This window comes from Mobula hypostoma, chromosome 2 (genome assembly GCF_963921235.1).
Source record: "Mobula hypostoma chromosome 2, sMobHyp1.1, whole genome shotgun sequence".
NCBI classification, from domain to species: domain Eukaryota; kingdom Metazoa; phylum Chordata; class Chondrichthyes; order Myliobatiformes; family Myliobatidae; genus Mobula; species Mobula hypostoma.
The window spans coordinates 182,169,366-182,189,845 of NC_086098.1; the positions used below are offsets into that span (position 1 = coordinate 182,169,366).

At 37.3% G+C, this 20,480-nt stretch overlaps 2 protein-coding genes across 4 annotated transcripts in view; both read left to right on the forward strand.

Moving 5' to 3' along the window:
* Window positions 1-484, forward strand: part of sgk2a (serum/glucocorticoid regulated kinase 2a) — a 62,515-nt gene extending 62,031 nt beyond the window's left edge. For both annotated transcript variants that reach the window (XM_063074369.1, XM_063074361.1), the window contains exon 13: window positions 243-484. In XM_063074369.1, the coding sequence (XP_062930439.1) occupies window positions 243-404 (162 nt within the window). In that variant the 3' untranslated portion in view covers window positions 405-484. The remainder of the gene's footprint in view (window positions 1-242) is intronic.
* A 7,470-nt stretch (window positions 485-7,954) lies between these two features.
* ift52 (intraflagellar transport 52 homolog (Chlamydomonas)) overlaps window positions 7,955-20,480 on the forward strand; it is a 35,108-nt gene continuing 22,582 nt past the window's right edge. Inside the window, exons 1-7 of one of the 2 annotated variants that reach the window (XM_063041196.1) lie at window positions 7,973-8,034; window positions 9,874-10,131; window positions 15,770-15,894; window positions 18,724-18,811; window positions 19,041-19,170; window positions 19,269-19,344; window positions 20,090-20,161. In XM_063041196.1, coding sequence (XP_062897266.1) covers window positions 15,776-15,894; window positions 18,724-18,811; window positions 19,041-19,170; window positions 19,269-19,344; window positions 20,090-20,161 — 485 coding nt within the window. In that variant the 5' untranslated portion in view covers window positions 7,973-8,034; window positions 9,874-10,131; window positions 15,770-15,775. Of the gene's footprint in view, window positions 8,035-9,873; window positions 10,132-15,769; window positions 15,895-18,723; window positions 18,812-19,040; window positions 19,171-19,268; window positions 19,345-20,089; window positions 20,162-20,480 lie in introns of both variants that reach the window. The other variant, XM_063041195.1, reaches the window with a different exon arrangement.

The following is a 20,480-nucleotide window of genomic DNA, read 5'->3' on the forward strand; positions in this document are numbered from 1 at the left end:
ATGCACCAAAATTCCTGATAGTGAATGAAAATAGAACATCCATAAGACTTAAGAAAGAATTATAGTTCAATTTAGACCGTAGTAACTTTGGCCATGTCTAATCTGCACAAGATTGCTAGGAATAAGGATCAAACACAAGGATCAAGTAAGTAAAGTTCAAAATATTCCTTATTCCTTCTTAAAATTTGCATATATGTATTTGTAAGATTTGCTTTACAGATTTGTTTTACTTCTTATTACAGGCTGGCCCTGGTGACTTACAACACATTGATCCTGAATTCACACAAGAAACTGTCCCTAATTCTATTGGGCGCATTCCTGACTCCACTATTAACAGCCCAACTGCAACAAGTGCATTTTTGGGATTTTCTTATGCTACTACAGATGATAATTTGAGAAGTTAACTAAATACAGTATGTAAACTGAGCTATTTAAATGGATATTACTAGCAGGAGGAAGATAATGTAATTAACACTAAAATGCATCACTGAAATGATTTCTGAGAAATAAATTCATAATTTGAATTAAAAATAATTGTCTTGCAGTTAACTGAAAATATAATAGAATAGAATTTATTAGTTTTTACAACACTGTCATGCATGAGTTTTCAAATTTGCCTTGGCACCTCAATTATAAATGTGTACACAGTTTCTATAAGACTTCTTCTATCACTATAAGCTTGTATAAATTTCAAATGTATACTTTTCATACTTAAACAAGTTTGACATCCATAATCTCAATCACTATTTCCTGAATTTAAGAAGTCTGTTTCATTTTCAGCAATCAATGTTCAGTAGTATTTTCTGATAGCAAAATCTTACAAGGTGTTTTTCTGAAATTTGGAATATTCTGTACATTGTATTCTGTGTTTTACAAAAGGATTTTAAACCATAAGGCACAAGATGTAGGAGCCGATTTAGGTCATTCAGCTCATCGAGTCTGCTCCACCATGCCAGACGGTGATGAGGAGTGATACAGGAGCAAGATAGATCAGCTGTTTGAGTGGAGTCGCAGCAACAACCTTGCACTCAACGCCAAGGAATTGATTGTGGACTTCAGGAAGGGGAAGTTGAGGGAACACACACCAGTCCTTATTGAGGGATCAGAAGTGGAAAGGTTGAGCAGTTTCACGTTACTGGGTGACATAAATGATCTATCCTGGGCCCAACATATTGATGCAATTACAGAGAAGGCACGACAGTGGCTACATTTCATTAGGAGGTTGAGGAGAATTGTTTGGTCATCAAAGACACAAGCAACTTTCTACAGTTGTATCATGGAAATCATTCTAAGTGATTGCATAAACATCTGGTACGGAGGGAGCACTGCACAGGATTGGATAAAGCTGCAGAAAGTTGTAAACTCAGCCAGCTCCATCATGGGCGCCAGCTTCCCCAGCATCCAGGACAGATTCAAAAGGCAATGCCTCAAAAAGGTGGCACCCATCATTGAGGACCCCATCACCCAGGACATTCCCTCTTCTCATTGCTACCATCAAGGAGGAGTACACATGCCTAAAGACACACATTCAGTGTTCAAAACAGTTTCTCCCACTTTGCTTTCAGATTTCTGAATGAACAATGATCCCATGAATACTACCTCAGTAGTTTTCCCTCTCTTTCTCCATTACTTATTTAATTTAATTTTCTTTTTTATATATAATTCTTATAGTTTTTATCATTATGTTTTACAATGTACTGCTGGCACAAAACAACACATTTCTCAACATATTCCAGTGGTATTAAACTTTATTCTGATTCTGATTCCATCCTGGCTGTTTTATTATCCCTCTTAACACCATTCCCCTGCCTTCTCCCTATAGCCTTTGACACCCTTACTAATCAAGAACCTATCAAATTCCGCTTCAAATATACCCAGTGACTTAGCCTCCAGTCATCTTTGTTAATGAAATCCACAGATTCTCCGACCTCTGACTAAAGAAATTCCCCCTCATCTCTGTTCTAAAAAACATCCTTCTATTCTGAGACTGTGTCCTCTGGTCCTCAACTTTTTCACTACAAAACATCTTCTCCACGTCCACACTATCTAGGTCCTTTAGTATTCAATAGATTTCAATTAAATCCCTCCTCATTCTTGTAAACCCCTGTGAACACAGCCCCAAAGCTGTCAAATTTTCCTCATATGTTAACCCTTCCATTCCTGGGAACAGTTAGCAATCTGAAGTTTAAAAAAATTAGCTATAAAGTCATAGAAACATAGAAAACCTACAACGCAATACAGGCCCTTTGGCCCACAAAGCTGTGCTGAACATGTCCTTGCCATAGAAATTACCTAGGATTACACATAGCCCTCTATTTTTCTGAGCTCTATGTACCTGTCCAGGAGTCTCTTAAAAGACCCTATCATATCCGCCTCCACCAGTCGCTGGCAGCCCAATCAACGCACTCACCAATCCCTGTTTAAAAATACTTACCTGTGACATCTTCTCCGTACCTACTTTCAAGCACCTTAAAACTGTGCCCTCTCGTGTTAGCCATTTCAGCCCTGGGAAAAAGCCTCTGACTATCCACATGATCAATGCCTCTCATCATCTTATACACCTCTATCAGGTCACCTCTCACCTCCGCTGCTCTAAGGAGAAAAGGCCGAATTCACTCAACCTATTCTCATAAGGCATGCTCCCCAAACCAGGCAACATCCTCGTAAATCTCCTCTGTACCCTTTCTATAGTTTCCACATCCTTCCTATAGTGAAGTGACCAGAACTGAGCACAGTACTCCAAGTGGGGTCTGACCAGGGTCCTATGTAGCTGCAACATTACCTCTCGCTCCTAAACTCAATCCTATGATTGATGAAGGCCAATGCACCGTATGCTTCCTTAACCACAGAGTAAACCTGCGCAGCAGCTTTGAGTGTCCTATGGACTCAGACCCCAGGATCCCTTTGATCCTCCTCACTGCCAAGAGTCTTACCATTTAATACTATATTCTGTCATCATATTTGACCTACCAAAATGAACCACCTCACACTTATCTGGGTTGAACTCCATCTGCCACTTCTCAGCCCAGTTTTGCATCCTATCAATGTCCCGCTGTAACCTCTGACAGCCCTCCACACTATCCACAACACCGCCAACCTTTGTGCCATCAACAAATTTACTAACCCATCCCCCCAGTTCTTCATCCAGGTCATTTATCAAAATCACGAAGAGTAGGGGTCCCCAGAACAGATCCCTGAGGCACATCACTGGTCACCGGCCTCCATGTAGAATATGACCCATCTACAACCACTCTTTGCCTTCTGTGGGCAAGCCAGTTCTGGATCCACAAAGCAATGTCCCCTTGGATCCCATGCCTCCTTACTTTCTCAATAAGCTTTGCATGAGGTACCCTGTCAAATGTCTTGCTGAAATCCACATATACATCTACTGCTCTACCTTTGTCAATGTGTTTAGTCACATCATCAAAAAATTCAATCAAGTCCCTAAAACTATTGGATTGTTAAAAAATGTTTAGTTCACTATGCCATTGTGTATGGGGGGGGGGCGGGCAGGGGAGGAACCTACTACCCATAAAATGTCTGATCATCTATGTTACTAAATCAGTAAGATACTCATTACCCTTATTTCCAAAACTTATCAATGTTTCTTGAACATATTCAACAAATAAGGACCCAGAGTACACTTCTGAAGTAGACCTGTGAATGAACTTTACTCATCTCACCTAAAAGCTGACTCACTATCTGAGATGTTCTATACTCTCCAGCAAGAAATGGTCTCGTACAATTTATGCTGGCAAGTCTTTTCTTTTCAGATCATTTAAACACCACAGGACAGAGATATGTTTTACTCAATAATTTTCAAATAAGAATCACTTCATTTCCAGTCATAAATCCAGTGAGACTCTACTGCACTGGTGCCAAGGCAAGGCTATCATTCTTTAGATTAGAACATCAAAGGTGTACACAGTACTAAGAATCAGAATCGAATCATGTTTATTATCACCGGTGCGTCGTGAAATTTGTTAATTTAGCAGCAGCAGTTCAATAGAATACATAATATAGAAGAAAAATAATAAATAAAGTACAGTATACATATATTGAATAGATTAAAATTGTGCAAAAACAGAAATAATATATATTTAAAAAGTGAGGTAGTGCTCATGGGTTCAATGTCTATTTAGGAATCGGATGGCAGGGGGAAGAAGCTGTTCCTGAATCGCTGAGTGTGTACCTTCAGGCCTCTGTACCTCCTACCCAATGGTAACAGTGAGAAACAGTACTCTAAATAAGGCCTCATAAACATCTAACAAAATTGTAGCAAAACATTGTTACTGTCTAACACCAATGCATAATCTAATATCTATCTTCCTAAATGATTGCTTATCTACTATTTATAATTTTCAATAATCCATGATGAAGAACACCAAATTCTCTTTAGTTATCAAGAACTACTGGTCCAGCAACTTTTAAAAATAATCTGCTTTTCTATTCTATATATTGTAAATAGTTCAAGTCCAAACATTGCTCTTAAGTTAATAGTTTTAAAATATGAATTCATTATTCAGACACTGTGCTATCACAGACTATCCCAGCACTTATTGTCCAGACCTAATTGCACTTATTAGGCCATTTAAGACTTCACCACATTGGTGATTTGTGATACTTACAGGCCAAATCAATTAAGGATAGCAGATTACTGCCCCCCTCCCCCACATGCACAAAATGACATGTTGAATGTACAGTACTTTTTTTAACAATCCAATAGTTTTGGGGAACTGATGGCTATTTTATTTTAACTCCAGATTGTTAAATGATTTTAAATTCCATAGTGAGAACTTTTCAACACAGTTCTCTAAAATGATTGTTTTGGCCTTTGGTATCTTAATATAGAATTTAACCGCTGCAACATCACCACTACCCTCAAAATACAATTTATTTCATTCAAACCATTACCCAAAACACAGGAGCAATATTTTTTTGTCACAATTCTAACAACTGTTTGTCCGTTATTTAATAATGGACCTATTTCTTTGGGTCAACAGTTCCAGGATAGCACACCTGAGACAATTGAAGATAGATACCAAATTAACCATCTAATTAAAGTCTAATCAAAGAACAACATGGTGAAAATTAAATCACTGTAAGAACTGATTAGACCAATGATCAATGTATGCCCTATTGCTCTTTTTTGTGTTATCACTTTTTCCTGATTTTTGTTAATTATCTAAAATAAAATTGATCATTTTACTTGAATAATTATTAAATATTTAAAGACTCTAATGGTGGGAGTAACACTTTCACCAAAAATTCCAGAATTTAATGTGTATTCTTCACTTTCTATTTGCTATTATACTGTCATTGTTTTATATTCTACATTGCTCATATGTACAACTCAGTGTGTCTAAGCATACATACAGTATATATATTCTCACACACACATTTATGTATACATGTATATATTAACTAAGATATAATACATATATACATATGTATATATACATACATATAATATCTCAATTAATTGGGACATATTGTGACCAGTACTTTTTGGCTCAATTAAGCTGCTGACCCAATTAGATGAATTTCAATGGAAGTAGTTTACAAATCATTTAATTGAGTAACAAATTATGTATTTAAATGAAATAGAGAACAAATCAGAATACTACCAATACTACTACAGTACTATATATCTGTATATGAGTTCTTATCGATGGAGGGGTTCATCCAGCATACACTCCATGTTCTTTCCATTGACTGTAAACGAACAAAATCAGAGCAGACACGTAGTGTAGATTATGGACATCTTCATACAATACGTTCAACAATGCATCTTCCAAATCTTCATTATCATTGTCATATTCAAAATGATTGTCAATACCTTGAAATTCTTTGTAGTTCCTATTTGAAATAGTGAAATTGTTTCATTTTCACTCATTGCCTTTTCTGGCATCTACAGGCAGTAAGCAAAAAGTTCAGAATTTTTACGCAGCTTATTTCTCACCTACCATCAGTAAAAAATTCACTGCTTTTTGAATACAAACACACTTAGTTAACTGATACTATTTAAAAACTGTTCACTCTAATCATGGTGCACTTGACTGACACTAGTTAGAAACTGTTTGGCAACAGTCTCCTGTCCCATTAAATAGCATAGTGTCCCAAATAAAGAAAGAAAATGCTGATTATTTTCTTGATTAGTTTTAGTTCTTTAAGAGTTATCTCAAATTAGCCAAATTAGCAGTTGGCCTGATTAACCGATGGCCCAATTGACTGGAATAGTATGTGTGTGTGTGTGTGTGTGTGTGTGTCTGTCTGTGTGTGTGTGTGTGTGTGTGTGTGTGTGTGTGTGCGCGCGTGTGCGCGCGCACAATACATCCGTAAAGGAATTACTATTCTTACAGAGGAGGAATAAATGGGTCACTTTTGGGGAGGAGGTGTGACCAGTGAGTTGTTGAAAGTATCATTGCTGGGTCCATATTTCAGAAATTTTATCAATGACTTGGATGAGGAGATCAATTATAATAAATCCAAGTTTGCTGATGATACAATGCTAGTTAGAAGTATATTCTATGAGAATGATGCATATGAAAAACTATAATTGAAAGATGAAATTCAAAGAGATCAAAATAACTGCTTGTGTTGAAATCTGAAATAAAAGTACAATGTATTGAAAATGTTCAGCGGAGTAAGTAGTATTCAACTCAAAGAGAGAAAAACAGAATTATAAGTTCAGGTACATGAGCTTTCATCAGAGATGGAAACCTGCTATGGGCCAAAGTGGAAATAAGCCATAACAGGCCAAATGGTCTCAAATGGTTCCCTAAGTTTCAATAATCTTAGAATCAGACAATTTTTCAGCACAGAAATAACCCAAGTGGCCTACTTTATGGGGCTCTTGTTAACTTAATATGTAAAAATATGGAAGTTGATTGCATATGTCCATTTCAGTCAAAGAATATATTAAAAGTATGTGAATCATAGAGGGTAAGGATATTTTACTCCACAGTCCCAGTGTGTGACCTTATGTGTTCATGCAATTGCAAAGGGCTGACCAATTTCATTTTAAAGCCTGGGTCTCCAATAGCTATGTATTTAACTCCACTTCCCAGCTCTTTTTCCATGGTGCTTCGTTAAACCTGGTACTTTATTAAAATCTCATTCAATCACCGAATAAATCATCTTTCTCATATCTATCCCTTTACAAATTTTATCTGGTAGACATTTTTGCTATGTTCAGTAACAAGTCTGCTTGTCTCAGATGCCAATGGATCTGCAATATATTTTAGCCTAATATATTTTATTGCATATTTATTATATATGATTAAATAGTGCATTTTGCTGCACTTCTTTCAAGGTGCCTGCTGTGTTATGTCAAAGTTGAGTTTACTGTCATATGCATAAGTACATAAATGTACAGGTGCAATGAAAATGCAGTGGTATTATAGGCACATGGCATAATATAAGCAGCATTCACTTGAAAAACATAATTTATGCGCACTTTTACAAGAAAGAACACAATTGGAATTTTAAGAAGTCAAATTTAGTGCAATGTGATCGAAGTGGTCATGGTATTGCTATACTGAACTTGTGATTAGGGTTGAACAGGTTGGTTCAAGAAACGAATGGTTGAAGGGAAGTAGCTGTTTCGAATCTAGTGGTGTCGCACTTCATGCTCCGGTATCTCCTGCCAATGGTAGAAGATGGCATAGCAGGGATCTTTGATGATGTATGTTGACTTCCCGAGGCTGTACTTCCTGTAAATAGTACCGATGGCAGGGAAGGATGTGTCCATCACGGGCTGAGTAATGTACTATGCTGCTGCAGCAAATTAAAAACAGCTCATGGCATTTACACAGTGTATTTATGACTACGACAACAATAAAGCTGAACTTCTGCGGCCAGCAGCAATGATTGATTTTCTCCCTCCGTGGAAACGGCTAGTTACTAGCCCAGAGTGCAGCGCGGCGTCTCGCTACCGGCCCAGAGTGCAGCGCGGCACCTGGTTACCGGCCCAAGATGCAGCGCGGCGCCAACCAATGACGGCAAGCGGGGAGCATGGTGACTGGTGTACAGGTGAGGTGCTGCCGTAGGAGATTTGTTGTGTTCTGGTGCGATATAACTTTTTATAATAACATCGATCACAATTTGCTGTCAGACCATATGGAAGAATAAACTGACCGTCTGAATTCTGGTCGATGTTGCGTATTCAGTGTTTATCGGATAGTAGCCATGGCGATAACCGCAGAACAGTTCATTTACTAAACATAAACAAGAGAAAATCTGCAGATGCTGGAAATTCGAACAACACGCAAAAATGCTGGAGGAACTCAGCAGGTTTTGGGCCGAGACCTTTCATCAGCACATTTTGTGTGTGTTGCACTTACTAAATGTTTCGGGCCTCATATTCAGATTCGTTCATATGTAAGTCGAAACATAGAGTGAAATGCATTGCTTACGTAATCAACCAAAATATTTTATCCGATGTTTAGTGCTGGGAGAATATTGCCCTAATATCGATAGTGGCCTGAGGGAAAATATACAAGGTCATTTGCTTTGAGGTATTAGGGACGATTCTATATCGTAAACGGAAGCTGTGTCCAAGGAACGGAATATAGAAGGCGCTGGAGCGAGTCAGACAGCATCTATGGATAAAAATGGGCATGTGGATTGATGTCAATTGCCCATTTCCTTGCACCGTTGCTGCTTAATCCGCGCTTTATGTGTTGTTCCAGGTTCAAGCATCTGCAGTTTCTTTTGTTACAAGGAAGGAGATGTGGCTGCATCCTATTAAAAGATGAGCTCTCTTTGCGGTCAGTAGTTATCGCTTGAGGAAATTTTATGAATTTCAAATTCATAAGTACATATCTACTTATGAATTTGATTTTGAGGTCGTATTGGCTGCCCTTGTATGAATTATCCATATTTTGTGTTTAGTAATACAAATATTTGCAATTAACTTTTCTAATTAGTTCACAACAGCATTTAGAAATCGGAGGAAATAATTTGCATAATTTTTACTTGTCCGGTTTTTATATTCTTTCCCTTGTGTAAAACAATCGACAATTTTATGATCTTTATAAAGTAGCATAGTCAGTCACCAAAATTTAGTTTTCTACAGTATAATAAATGCTACTTTCCTAAGATCTGTATATCTTGCTAGCAGTTCATAGTATGCAGCATAGTCGTGAAAGACTTCCCGTGTAACAAACTCCAATGCCCAACAGCCTTATGAGCGGTTATAAAGGGAGATGCTCATATTGCAAAGTTTCTTCACTTGTTTTTTCTCAGGGTCTTGCTTTTTCGTACAGTTGGTGTGTATTTCCAGGATATTGTTTATACAGGCCCACAATCCCTTATCCAAAATCCTTGGGGCCAGTTGCATTTCGGAATTCAGAATTTTTCGGATTTCAAACCCCCCCCCAATACCAAAAAACACGTATGCTCAAGTCCCTTATTTAACCGGTCACAGTGCGGTGGACTTTAGGACCCAGCGGCAAACCAAACCTACGCACATCCTCCTGTATACTTTAAATAATCTCTAGATTACTTATAATACCTAATACAATGTAAATGTAATGTAAATAGTTGTTATACCGTATTGATTAGGGAATAATGACAAGAAAAAATTTTATTTCCCACAAAAACATTCAATAAAACATAAAATACAGCTTCAAACAAAACGAATCAAACACATGGTAAATGACTTACTGGAATAAATGTAGAAAGTCACTATAAAACTTCAGTAACTTGCCTTTCTGTTTATTTAAATCATATTAGTGGTAGTTCGGACACTATTTTCTTCAGTAAGACGCCGCACAGACACACCACGATCAAGCTTCTGCAATGACTCCACTTTCTGCATTATTGATAATGATAGATGCTTTCTTCTCTTTTTCTCATTGTTACCCGTAGGGGTATCTGCAGCTCTTTTTGACGTTTTCACAGTGAAATTAAACACAAAGTCAACAGTGAACACAAAATATCAGCGAACAGCAAATGCATATGTAATCAGTACAAGCGCTGAGCCACAACTGACATCTGGCGGCCTCTGCTAGTGCTGCCACGTCACACCTGAGTGACGTCAGCTGTTGGCAAAAAGAACTTCAGTTTTCGGAGCTTTTTGGATTTCAGAATTTCAGATAAAGGAATGTGCATCTGTACTTTCTGACAGTAAGTCCCCTTCATCTGTGTCTTAATACAAGTCCTGAAAATGATTTCGTAATTTTAATATAACTGAGAAAAGCCTCTGAGAATACAGTAGTGTAATTGAGGTTAACAATTTCAAAATAGACACTATAAATTTATAAAGATACGTTATGTTTAAGTTAGTCAATCAAATTCCATCATCTATTATATCAATTCACTGTACACTCCCAGGATTTTTTTGTACCTTAGGTAAAGTAACAGTTATCATTTGCAGTAATTTTTTTTCAAAAATCTTCAAGATGTATATTTTTATTTATGATGGCTGGACATTGTTATATAAAAAATATTACTGCCAGGGCATATAATTTTAACAAATATGATGCGTGCATATACATGAATCCAACAATTGTTATCACCTAAATTTCTATAGTATTTCTCTCATTGGTTTAGTTCCAGTTTAAGTTAGCTTATGCCAAATTCCTGTGGAAAACTGAAAGTATAAATGGAAAATGTCTAAATTAGCCTGACTCAAAAAAATGGTACTTGATTGAGACTGGCACAGAACCTTCCACTCCAATTGTCCAAATTGAGATGAAGAACATAAACGTTTATTTTGCCGACTGGAGAACTCAGCAGGTCAAGCAGCATCTATAGAAGGATAACAGATGTGAACATTTCTGATCTAGACCCTGAATGGGGGGTGGAGGTTGGCGGGTGAGGAAAGGTTGCTAGTATATAGAAGTGGGGGTGAGGAGTGGTAGAACAGGAACCAGTAGATGATGGGTGGAACTAGATGAGGGTGGAGTGGAATAGAAAAGATGAACAAATAGAGAGTGAACCTGGGAGGTTTGACGGTAGTGGGAAAGGAAAGGAAAATTAGCTGTGGGTTAACTGAAAGTGGAAAATTCAATGTTCAAGCCATTGGGTTAAAAGCTACCATATAGATTATGTTCTTTTAGTGTGTATTTGCCCTCACTAGGGCTTTGGAAAAGGCTGATGACAGATAGGTCAGTGTAGGTATGGGAAGGGAAGTTGTTCTTTTTTTCACACTTTTGATGGTCTTGTGTTTTTTTAAAACTGGTTCTATGGCGTTTCTTTGTTTTGTGGCTGCCTGCAAAAAGACATATCTCAAGGTTGTATATTATACATAGTTTGATAATAAATGTTCTTTGAACTTTGAAAGGATATACAACTAGAAGCTCAAGATGGTGGCTGTAGACAGAGTACAGCTGCTTGGCGAAACATTTACCTAGTCTGGGCTTAGTCTCACTTGTATAGAGGAGGCCACATTGTGAGCACCAAATGCACCGATTGTGAGACCAGGTTCAAGGAAGTCTATGTTCCCTCTAAGCTGTGCACGTATGTATGCACACATATTTTTCAACCAGTGCACAAAGGAAATTAATATGCACACAAAAGTTAGTTACCTAAAATGTGGTCATTAATAATTATGCTTATTGAAAATAATCTTTTAGCTAAATGTTTCTGTTAACTAGTTAGTCGGTTTTTCAAATACCACAATGCATGTCACTAATTTACGTCACCTCACCTTTCCTGTTCCGGTTTGTACAGCTGCATCACGGCAGCAGCCATCTTTGGCGGACAGTGTTCATATCGTACAGTTTACAAAGATCTGTTTCAAATCCTGTAGGTAGCTTACTAAGTTTTTATTGAAAAAGATCAGTCAAATGACCCTGTGGCTAAATACTGTCACAAGAAATTGATAAACATCACATACAAAGTGGGTTTACAGGTTTTAAGTGATGTCTTTGATGAACTGGCTGCACTGTGCAAGATTCTGCAAAGAGTGGCCTGACACCGATTGATTCACTTCATTTTGCGCGAGGCAAAATTAACAAGATAAGAAAGCAGTCTCTGGGAGACAATGTTTTGTGGAGTGACAAAGTTTTGCTAAGCCAACAACGTGAAGAAAACGTTACAGTAGATACATGTTCGCTGTTGACTTTTATAAATAGTCTTTGTGTTCATTTAGAAGAAAGATTTCCTGAAGATGAGGTACAGGAATGGTCAGCTTTTGATTTCTCCACAATTGCAGATTGTGACTTCACGGTTGGCGATGAACAAGTTAATTCCTTACATCTAAAATATCATGATTTTCTAGCTGAAAATACTGTAATAGTTAGACAGTTTAATGATTTCAAATTTTCTGTGCAAGAAAAAATTAAATCCAAACTGATTTCAAACTTTGCTCAAATGGTGGCAGTTGTACTTCAAAATGAACAGATTTGCGACGTTGCACAGTTGATGGACATTGGGGGAACCTTTCTTGCGTCTAGTGCGGATTGTGAGCGAGGTTTTAGCCTAATGAATCAACTCAAAAACAAGCTTAGAAACTGTTTAGGTGAATGTCATTTGGATATGTTAATGAGAATCAAAAGCTATCAATTGGATGGAAGTTCTATTCGTCTAGATAGAGTTTACAAAGAATGGGTAAATGCCAAAGACAGAGAGAAAAATATAACTGGGTGACTTAAATATGTAGCAACACACATAAAAGTTGCTGGTGAACGCAGCAGGCCAGGCAGCATCTATAGGAAGAGGTACAGTCGATGTTTTGGGCCGAGACTCTTCGTCAGGACTTAAATATGTGTATTATTTTGTTGTTCTGTGCAATTTTATGTCAAATATTTTGTAAACCTACATAAACTGTGCCATGTGTGCATTCAGTGCGCACATACTTTTGTCACAGGAAAAAAATTTGCACAACATAAAGATTTTTCCGCACACTGACTACTAAAAATTAGAAGGAAGATTGAAGGAGGTACATGTGAAAATCTGTCACACCTGGAAAGGCTGTTAATGTCCCTGGATGGTGGTGAGGGAGGAGGCAAGGACGACAGTTACATCTCCTACAGTTGTAAGGGAAAGTGCCAGGGTATCTGGAGAGGTGGATGGCAAGGGACCAGTGAGCCTTGAAGAGTATGGTTCCTGTAGAAAGTAGAATGATGAGGGGAAAGAGGGAAGTTGTGACAATTGAGGCAGGTAAAAACGGTGAAGGATGTGTACTGAATGTGGAAGCTAATGTGCTGAAAGGTGAGAACCAAGGGAACTCTATCTCCGTTCTGTCTTGGGAGGGAGATGGGTTGGGGTTGGTGAGAGTAGATATACAGAAAACAGAGGAAATGTGTGAGAGGGCTCTATCAACAGAGGGGAAGCCATGTTTCTGAAAGGAGGAGGACATTTCAGAAGTCAGAGACCAGGAAGCTTCAACTTGAGAACAGGTGCAGCAACTGAGTAAAAGGGTTAGAATCCTTACAAGAGGCAAAGGGGAGGGACAGTTTGCTGACTGATAAGAAGATATCTGTACCAGCTATGTTGCCAAAGTAGCAATTTTGCGTATGTTCCACCTATCTCTCAGAAATTACCTTGCTATTTGAAATATAAATTAATACAAATTGAGCAATTGATTTAAATGTTATTGTCATGTTTCTCTAGTTTTCTTGGTAATCTGGTTGAATAGAGCAAAAAGGTTATCCTCTTATTCTCGATTTTGAGACTCCATTTCAAATGCAATTTATTCTTTTGTTGAATAATTATTCGTTGGGATTTTAGAAATTTTCAAGATTTAACTGAGTGAAACTTTCATTCATCAGGCTTCACTAATGATTATTTCTACTGTAAGAATAGACTCCAAAGTAACATGCTAGAAATATCTTCTTTGCAATTCATTGGGGATGATTTTATCACATTGTTGAATCATATGTTCTAAGTATTTCTCTATCTTCACCTTTTCTTTTGGACATCTTTTGATAATATTAAAATATATATTGTAAAATCATCATGTTCGTACAATGACATCTGCATTTTTGAATGGCTGTATGTTGTCATTAGAATTGGACAACATAAATCTCAAGTATTTTAGTCGAGTACCACCATCTTATGGTATAACTGAGTATTGCATCAGTATTAAAAAGCTATTTTAATGATGCATGGAGGAACTTGTAAGAAACTTACAGGATGTCCCAAATAATTCCTAAATTTTTGTCTGAAAGGTAGCACTACCAACAATGCTCCAGTGTATGTTTACTCCATTGGAATGTCAGATTATGTAATAAACAGATTCTTCTTTTGATTTTGATTGTAAGCAATAGTTAAGGAACCTTCAGAATGTAGTCTTTGAACATTTAATAGCATTATATTTTGTACACTTTTCAATATTCCTAATTGCAATAGAATACTGATTTGCAGGAATAATATTTCTTAATGTTATTATCCATTGTCTAAAATATCATTTTGTTGTTTCATGTAAACAAAAAAAATGAAGTATCATTCGTGCTATGGATCTTGTTTCCAATATGATGTCAGGATTATTCTAACTTGCAGTTGTAGAATTAAAAAGGATGAATGCAGAAAATGCTGAGGAACATTTCGTGATGACCTCGCAGTAAAACTTTACAGTCAGTCAACATAACTGGAGTGCCTCTTTTCTGACACCATTTAGTAAATTGTTTTGTGTGCTCTTCCATGCTTTAACAATAGTATTAAAACGCGAGGCCTAGAGCTCAGCATAAGACTATAATACTGTGACCTAACTGGTGGTGTATGTCGACATGCTACGTTGGCACTAGAATGTGTGAGGATGCTTGTGGACTATAACCAGCACATCCTTAGGTTATGTTGGTTGTTAATGCAAACAGTGCATTTCACTGTATTTTTCAATGTACATGTGATAAATTAATCTGAGTATGAATTAGTTGTTATCATGGTTTGGCTGCCATTGTGACGTAAATTAATATGGGCAGCAGAATCTGAGGAGAGTGCTCCACAGTCTGGCCTGGTTCATTGTCAAAGGTTTAGCAAGGTTGTAAAGGGATCTTGTATTGGTGCACTCCTTGTATTCATGTAACATTGTCACACAGGATCAAAATAAGCTGAAGATACTTGTAAACTTAGTCAGCTCTATCATGGGCAGTAGCCTCCATAGTATCCTGAACATCTTAAAAAAGGTGGCAAGCATAATTAAGGACCCCCATCACCCAGGGCATGTCTTGTTTTCATTACTACCATTTGGAAGGTGGTACAGAAGCCTGAAGGCACACACCAAACAATTCAAGAACAGGTTTTTCCCCTCTGTCATCCAATTTCTGCAATTCATTTTTTTTTCTATATTATGTATTGCAAAATACTGCTGCCGCGAAGACAACAAATTTCATGACATATGCTGATGATATTAAACCTGATTCTGATGAGGGAAACAACATGTTCACTCTGCCTTCCTGGGGTCCACAGACCCCTTAGTTAATGGTATTGGTCTGTGGCATGAAAAAGGTTGGGAACCCCTATGTCTAAACCAACAAAATCCACACTCTGGAGCTGTGGATGACCCTAGCAATGACTTTCTTTGCTATTGACAGCAGGGAGATGTACTACAGTTATCACAATCAGATTTTTCTGCTTTCTTGTTCATTAATCAACTTTGAATGCTTGACCTTTGAGGCTATAGTAATTTGTATAGCCTTGTAAATCTTTGATTGTGGTAATAAGTTTGTATAAATTGAATCAAGACCAATTCAGAGGTGAAATGTGGCTTGTATTTGTGAAAATGTAGATCTATCCAACTGTGTTTTTGGGAGGATGAAGTTCCATGTGAATTTTTAACTTTGCAGAAATATGTTACCAATAGACATGTTGTACTTTTTAGGATAACATGGAGAAGGATCAACGAAACATTATAGTTTTCAATGCATCAAAAAAAGAACTATTTTCTACCACTAGTGGATACAAGTCATTGCAGAAAAAACTTCGCACCAACTGGAAGATACAAAGGCAAGTTTTGGGGTTTGTTTTTACAATATGACTGTTTATATTAGAGGTATTTTAGGATTGTTTTGTGCATTAAGTAGGCAGAAACCAAGAGGTTATTATTATTGGTTTAAACACATGGTCAAGCAGATACGTTGCTGATAAAATGAAAATGATTCATTAAAGTTACTAAGAAATAATAATCAGCAAAAAATACTTCTTGATCATAGGCCCAGCCATATTACAGTACTTAAAATATTAAAGATTTTAAAGATTTGAAATTACCAAAAGCTGTAATTATCCAGACAGTTCACAAAACTGGTACATTTACTGTATCATTTACCTAAACAGCATTCTCAATTTAGTGTTAAAAGAGAGTTGTGCTCTCAGATTTTGATTTTACCCTTTTATCAACAAACCCAAAAAAGGGTTAATGTGAATGCTTTGCAAAATCTTGACCTGTCTGTAGCCATGACGATTAGTCATTTTTATCCACAAATCAGAAATCCAGTTTGGATCCCTAATTTATCAGATGAATATTAGTTCACACTTTTGATAACCATCACATCGTACTTGTTTCCAGTATAACAGATCAGTGAGTTGAGGCTATGTCAGCATTCAAGGGTCCGAGAAAGGAGACGAATCTTACCTTTGATGTGCTGAAATAAAATGTAAAAAGTATTAGTCAAAAATAAATTACATATATGTTTATATTGTGCTGCCATCTAACTTGAACACTCTCTGTCCATTGTTTGTGTCTGATTAATCACATAATGAAGCATGGATGAATAAGCCTAGGAGGTACCTGAATAGCTTGGCATAATTTTATATACCTTAGTCATGTCCTGTCTTAAACTCCTCTGCTCCAGGGAGAACAGACCCAGTCTCCTTTCATGACTGAAACACACCATTCCAAACTATAACCTGGAGTATCTGCTCTGCACTCGCCCCAGCACTATCACACCTTCCTAAATGTTGGTGACTAGAATTGTGTGCAGTACTCAAGCTGAGGTCTGACCGATGACGAGTAAAAACCGGCATTCCTCTAAGATGTAGCCACCATCCGCTTCCCTCCACTACTGCTGCGAAGAGTTTCTGCTCCACTAATGTACAGGTTATGCCTATTTGCATGTTTCTTACTCCATGAATTACTGTGTATACATAAAATAATATATCAAATATCTCAGGTTTGATTTTTTTTTATCAGGCACACACGTCCATTTACATATTGTTATAATGACCTTGCAGAGTGCTGATTTACGTAGCGCTCCATCTCTGAGGAACGTGGGGTCTGAGTGTAACTGAATGTGGTGCACAAACATGGCAATTCTGTCTCTGTCCTGCTCACCTGACCTCAAACATCTAGCAGTCAAATGTTCATTTTATCTGCCGAGGGAACTTTCTACCTTCGTTCTGGTAGTGGTGTACATTGCACATTACGCCAATGTCAAACAGGCACTGGAGGATCAGAGCAACGTACTCAACAGGCACAAAACTGCGCACCCTGACATCTTTCCTATCATTGCAGGAGATTTCAATCAGGCCAATTTGAAGAAATCTGAACAACTACCACCAATATATCACCTGTCAACCAGAGGAGCCAACACACTTGACCACACTTGTACCACCATCAAGAATGCTTACCGTATCATCCCATGCCTACATTTTGGAAAGTCCAAGCAGCTGGATGTACTTCTACTCCCAGCATATAGGCAGAGATTAAAGACTGCAGCATTACTGGTGAGGACCAAGAAGGTATGGTCAAGAGAGGTGGAGGAGCACTTACAGGACTGCTTTGAGTTGGTGGACTGGACAAATTTCAGGGGTTAATCTTCGAGTCTGAATGACTGTGCCACAGTTGTCACCGACTCCAAGACCTGCATGGATGAATGTGTGCCTTCGAGAACATACCAGACATAACCAAACCAAAAGCCGTGGATGAACCAGGAGATTGAGGGCTGAGGGCTAGATTTGTGGCACACAAGACCAGTGATTCAAAGCTATACAAGAAGTCCAGGTACAATCTACAGAAGGCTATTTTAAGGACAAAAAGCAATTCTGATTGATGTTGGAGGCGGAAGTGGATGCACGTCAACTCTGGCAGGATTTGCAGGCCATTACTTCCTACAAAGCAAAACCTAACATGAATGGCTGTGATGCTTCACTCCCAGATGAGCCCAACGCCCTTTGCGCGCATTTTGAAAGAGAATAAACTACACCTTTGCAAATCGCTGCACCATCTGGTGACCCTATGATCTCGCCCAGAGGCCAACATCAAAACATTTTTCAAGAGGGTGAACCCTCACAAGGCATCAGGCCCTGATGGTGTACCTGGTGAAGCTCTGAAGACCTGTGGGTTGTATATAGTGACATATATGTACCTTGATAATAAATTTACTTTGAACTTTTGTATATTTAAAGAGGAGAGTGATAGATAATTATTAAAGGCATCAAAGATTATAGGGAGAAGCTATGGGATTGAGAGGGAAAATAAATCAGCCATGATTAAATGGCAGAGGAAAGCTGATGCATCGAATGCTATAACACTTCTCCTATGTCCTATGGTCTTTATTTGATAAATTCAGTTAAGAAAATTGAATGGCATGAATCATTCACTTCTGTATCTTCAAATCTATAATAGTAGAGAACTATAAATTCCAAATAATTAAATGTGTAGTATATTAATTAACTAATACAACATGGGTTTGCAGATATGCTGGTTTGTGTCATTATAAAATTAATCACTGTGAAATGTCTATAATTTTGAATTCATATGTTCGTGTGCTTTAACTTGTATTGGTTATGATTTAGGAGTAAGTATTTCAAACATGATGGGTATTTTGTTCTCAACAGTTTTAAAGATGAAATCACAGAAGAGAAACTAAGAGGTGTGAAATTATGGATAACAGCTGGTCCCAGAGAAAAATTCACTGCTACTGAAGTAAGCAAGCACATTTATTTTTGATTAGTATGGTTAATTTTATATCCTCAAACATCTAAAGATGCATGTTGCTATTTATAGACTTGCTACAGCTTTTCACTAAAAAGTTATTTTCAGGCCTGTACAAGTTTTAGAAATTTCTCATTGTGCTATGTGAGTTTATGAAATGAGGAATACTCTGCATTTATTGAATTCAGAATTAGTCATTGTAATTTTTTCATATTCTTAGCTCGATGTATTGAAAAAGTACTTAGAAAGTGGAGGATGTATTCTTGTGATGCTGGGAGAAGGTGGAGAGTCTAAATATAACACTAATATAAACTTCTTATTAGAGGAGTATGGAATTATGGTAAATAATGGTAAGTATTACATATTTATTTCCTTTAAATGTTATTTTTTTGCCATTTGATTACTTATGTTTATATCACATTTATCCTTTAAATGTTGTTACTTGCAGATGCAGTTATAAGAAATATGTATTATAAATACTTCCATCCCAAAGAAGCTTTAATATCAAATGGAATTTTAAACAGGTAGTTTTATGCACAACTTCTCATCCTTTGCAGTTTATCTGTGTCCTTAACAAAATGGAATGTTTTGTTTTATGCAGTGCATCTTGCACAGGAAATTTTTTCAAAAAAACAGTAATGCTGGAAACATTTCAGGCAATATCTGTGGAAAGAAATGTTTCAGGCTAAAAAATGTTAATTTTGAATTGCTATGAGAGTAGAAGAGGGATAGATAGAGCAAAGCTTGTATCACTCATGGAACAGGCCAAGGTTACCATGATGATCTGAGGTCAACTAAAAGTTGGAGAAAAAGCTTGAAACAAAAGAACATAAAACCTATGAAATGGATGTGGTTAGGGAGTGACAAGATTAATAAAGGAGGGTAAAAGCAATGTGTAAGAAATTGCCAGTAGGCGATGCCATGCAAATGGAGAAAGATGGAGTCAATATTGCTGACGGTTGACATATAGCAGAATTGTCAGTTGCAATATAGAAAAAGTCACCTGAAGTTCTAAAATTCAACACTGGGTACAGAAAGCTGCAGTGTGCCTTAGATGGAGAACAACTTGCTGTTCCTCAAGCTTACATTGATCCTCGCTATAACAGTGCAGCAGGCCACAGAAATGTCAAATGGGAGTGGGATGAAAGAATGACTGACATATCCCATGTAGGATTTGATCTTATGTATATTGATAATGTGAAATGGATTACTTCAGAACTTGCACCTTCTCCTTCAAATATAACACGGACAATAAATTACTATTCACAGAGAAATTAGTCGAGCAGCTGGTAAGTCTGTGCCTGGGATGATGGATGAAGAAAACAATGGCAACAACTTGCAGTAAGTTTTTGCATAAAATTGGTAAATTGATTAATTCTTATCATTTGTATCAAGATACAGCAAAAAATCTTGTTTTGCATGCTGTCCATGCAGATCATTTCATTACAACAGTGCGAGGGAAAACAGTAACAGGATGCAGAATAAAGTGTTACAAGAAAGTGCACTGTAGCTGACAATAAGGTGCAAGGCTATAATGAGGTCAAGAGTCTGCTAAGAGTCAAGATTATACTAGGGTCTGTTCAGTAGTCATATAGCAATGAGAAGTTGTCCTTGTGAAACATGGTTGATGTCCCATTAGATTATATTAATCATAAAGAGA